The 3,851-nt window shown below is 27.2% G+C and overlaps 1 protein-coding gene across 1 annotated transcript; it reads left to right on the top strand.

Annotated features, from left to right (window-relative positions):
• Positions 1 to 1,712: 1,712 nt before the first annotated feature.
• On the top strand, positions 1,713 to 3,851 carry OCT59_010152 (uncharacterized protein; the record flags this gene model as incomplete). Its single annotated transcript, XM_025329544.2, has 10 exons — positions 1,713 to 1,873; positions 1,951 to 2,043; positions 2,116 to 2,180; positions 2,252 to 2,301; positions 2,373 to 2,603; positions 2,672 to 2,869; positions 2,954 to 3,056; positions 3,140 to 3,310; positions 3,386 to 3,452; positions 3,539 to 3,851. 10 exons carry the CDS (start codon positions 1,713 to 1,715, stop codon positions 3,849 to 3,851), a joined length of 1,452 nt encoding a protein of 483 aa, XP_025184430.2.

The following is a 3,851-nucleotide window of genomic DNA, read 5'->3' as shown; positions in this document are numbered from 1 at the left end:
GAGAGTTGATTGTACATAATAATTCAAGTAACAAAATAATTTTTTAATTTTTTTTCTAATACTTTATAAACACATAGGGATAATATCGGTTTAGTTTGAAACCGGTTAACCGTGGTTTGCAAGGCGGTTTAAAATGTTTCTAACCATGGTTAAATTAAACCAATTCAAACCAATTTTAACATACTACCTCTGTAAAAAAAGTCAGGCTCATATTTCCGGAACTAATAACCTTATATCACGGAATTTATCGGGAATAATTAAGTTACGGGATTTTGAATTTTCGGAATTATAATTTATCGGGATTGGGCTTGTATTATAACGAGATTCTGATAGTAGAATTACATTTTTTTAAGGAGTGGAAAAGCAAAATATTTCTTAACTTATCAAGCGGAACATTTTTAAAAAAAAAAACACTTAGCTTAAATCAATCATTAATGAAAAATAAGTTATTAGTCGCTAAAGAAGCCAATAATAATAACCATTAACATTAATATTTGCCCAAAAATAAGCAAGTACCAAAAATAAGCAATATCATATTTGTACGGTACGCAACCCAATTATAAAAAAAGGTTGCTTATTTTTGGGCAAATACGGGTAAATAAAAATTACGATAACAGATAATATAATTTCGTGTCCAATAGCTATTTAATACACAATAAATGACAAAGCACTAAAAAATTTTGAATTATTGAAAATGAAACACGAGATAAAACCACTTTTCTAAATAGTTTTATTTTTTTATTTATTTCTTTGCTGAATAATTACATATATTTTAAAATTTACATTAAAGTAAAGCATTAAAACATGAGATGCTTAACCCATTTTTTTGCATATTCTATAAAATAGAAAGCCTAAATTTAAAATAAAAATAAATAAATAAATAAATATATGTAATTTACATGATCATTTATACCGTTTATTTGGCCCAATAAATCCGATCCTGTAGCAACAGTAATAGTAAAAGCGAGAAGGATTTTTTCCTAATACATGCATATGTATTGATAGTTTCGAACAATAGTTCTTTAGGTAACAGAACCATTGATCTTATTTGATCATCTAATTATTATTTTGATCACTAGTCGCACATAATATAATAAATAATTTTATGAATATGATGCGAATTCTTTTCTTCTTTTTTCACATGGTAAGCGAATGTCTTCATCATAAATTATCGTACTAATTTAATTATTTTAAGATTATTGGGTCGGTCGGAATTTGCGGATTCGGAAAAATGTAAAATCGAATTTTGTTTGTTGATCGACAAACCGTGGGAAAATTTGAATTTCGCAGATTAATCAAAAACAATAATAAAATAGATTTAAATAATAACAACTGAACGCGCAATTTACTTTTTCTACAATGCAAATTTGCAAATTACTTTGTGAAAAGATTTAAAACATTTTATTGCAAAGTTTTTTCATTTATTCATACAACGCAAAACCTTAAATTAAAATTAATTTTTTGTAACGAGGAGTTTAACTTTTATGATGATGTACCGGATGCACCGGATGTACCGTCACATTTATAGCTATCTCTATTCTCATGATTTAATTTGAGGTCAAATTGGAAGGGATTTTTTAGAATTTTTGGTTAGTAAAAAGAAGAAAATAATTATTGTTAGTAAAAAAAAAAAATTTTTAATTATAAATACAACCAGTTTATTAAAAAACATATCATACAGGCACTATCAACCCCACACTTTATCAACAAAAATGGAAACTGATAATGAAAAATATCAAAAAGATGAAGAACATAATAATAAAGAAGAGACATTCGTTGAAAATAAAGAATTTGAAAAGAAATTATTACGAAAAATAGATCTCAGAGTTATGCCTTTATTAACTTTGTTATATCTCTTAAGTTTCTTGGACAGGTAATTTAAACAGAGATTACATTTTTATATAATATTACTCATGTACTTCATTAAACATTCCTATCAATTATTATTAGAGTAAATATTGGAAACGCGAAATTGGCACATATTGAAGAAGATTTAGGATTAGTTGGAACTCAATTTAATTGGAGTCTAAGTATTTTCTTCATGTAAGCAACCTTTACAAACTAAGGTACTTTTGATATAAATTGAGTAATAAGATAATGATATATTCTTTGTAGTGGATATATTTTATTTGAAATTCCTTCGAATTTCATGCTCATTAAGACAAATCCAACTTTGTGGAGTAAATAATATTTTTATTATTTCTTTAAATCATCTTTGAATAAGTATTCTTAAATTCAATTTATATTCTAGTTCCTTTTATAATGGTATCATGGGGACTTGTAATGACGCTTATGGCATTTGTAAGTTTCAACTTTCGAGGCAAGAAATTAATTAAATATTAAATCAAATTAATATTAAATTCATTTTTTAGGTAAAGGATTTTGCAGGGTTAATGACGGCAAGATTTTTTTTAGGTGCCTTTGAGTCAGGATTATTTCCGGGAGCAATATATTATATAACCACATGGTATAAGCGATCAGAAACAAATTATCGTATAGCCATATTTGCTATTGGAACTGCTATTGCTGGTTCGTTTAGCGGGTTATTAGCATATGGTATTGTAAGATTAGATGGATGGTTACATCTAAAAGGGTGGCAGTGGGTATGTATTAAGTATTCTTTTTGTTTCAATAATTTTCTCTTACTGATAAGATTTTTAATTTTAAACAGTTATTTTTAATTGAAGGATTAATAACAGTTCTAATTTCTGCACTTGCTTATTTCTTACTCTCTGACTATCCTGAAAAAACCAAATGGCTTAGTGATGAAGAACGTAAATATGCTGTTGGTCGATTAAAAAATGATGCAGGAAAAGCTCATACAACACACTTCGATAAAAAACACATTTACGCCGCATTAACAGATTGGGTACGTAAATATTTATACCGTAATAATGTAAATATTATTTAAAGATCATTTTTTTTTAATATTTTCTTTTAATTAATTTTTTAGAAAGTTTATTTAGCTATGTTACATCTTGCCGTAAGTTCAATAACATTTTATTCTTTCGCATTATTTATGCCAACAATAATAAATGGAATGGGATTTGATTTTGGTAATTATAATTTTTCAAATTAAGTGGTTCTCATATAATAGTTATCCAAATAATTTATTTATTATTTTTTAAACCGTATACAGTTAAATCACAATTATTATCAGTACCGCCGTATCTTTGTGCTGGTGTAACAACATTGGTTCTAGCAACAATTTCGGACCGCAAAGATATTCGTAGTCCATTTATCATCTCATGTTCAATCGTTGCAATTATTGGGTATATCTTATTAGTTGTACCTTCAGTAGGCATCCCTGGTATGTAAAGTTGTTTTTTTTTAAAGGGTTGGATTGTAATGTTGAGTATAAAATAAATTAAAATTATTTATTTAGGAAAATACGCTGGAGCCTGTATTGTTGGATCTGGCTTATTTCCAACAATTGTAACTTCAATCACTTGGTAAATTTTTATAATTTATTTATTTTTTTTTTTATCCTATTTAATATAACTTCATATTTTCTTCTTCTCTTCGTCTCTTTTAATAGGTTAACGAATAACATAGCAGGTCATGCGAAAAGAGCTATAGCGACAGCAATGGTAATGATGTGTGCAAATTTAGGAGGCGCATTAGCATCACAAGTTTATCGGCAAAAAGATTATCCACACTACACATATGGGCATTCTATATCTTTGGGATTTTTGATTACTGCAACATTTATTTCAATTGCTCAATTGCTTATTTTCAAAACTTTAAATAAGAAAAAGAAAGAAAATCCACAATCATTTTTAGAAGGAAAAACTGAAGAAGAAATTAAGAATCTGGGTGACCTTCATCCTGATTTTATCTATAAATTGTAA

This window comes from Rhizophagus irregularis, chromosome 18 (assembly GCF_026210795.1).
Source record: "Rhizophagus irregularis chromosome 18, complete sequence".
NCBI classification, from domain to species: Eukaryota; Fungi; Glomeromycota; class Glomeromycetes; order Glomerales; family Glomeraceae; genus Rhizophagus; species Rhizophagus irregularis.
Note: the sequence above shows the minus strand (reverse complement) of the source record. Positions and strands in the feature narration are given on the sequence as shown.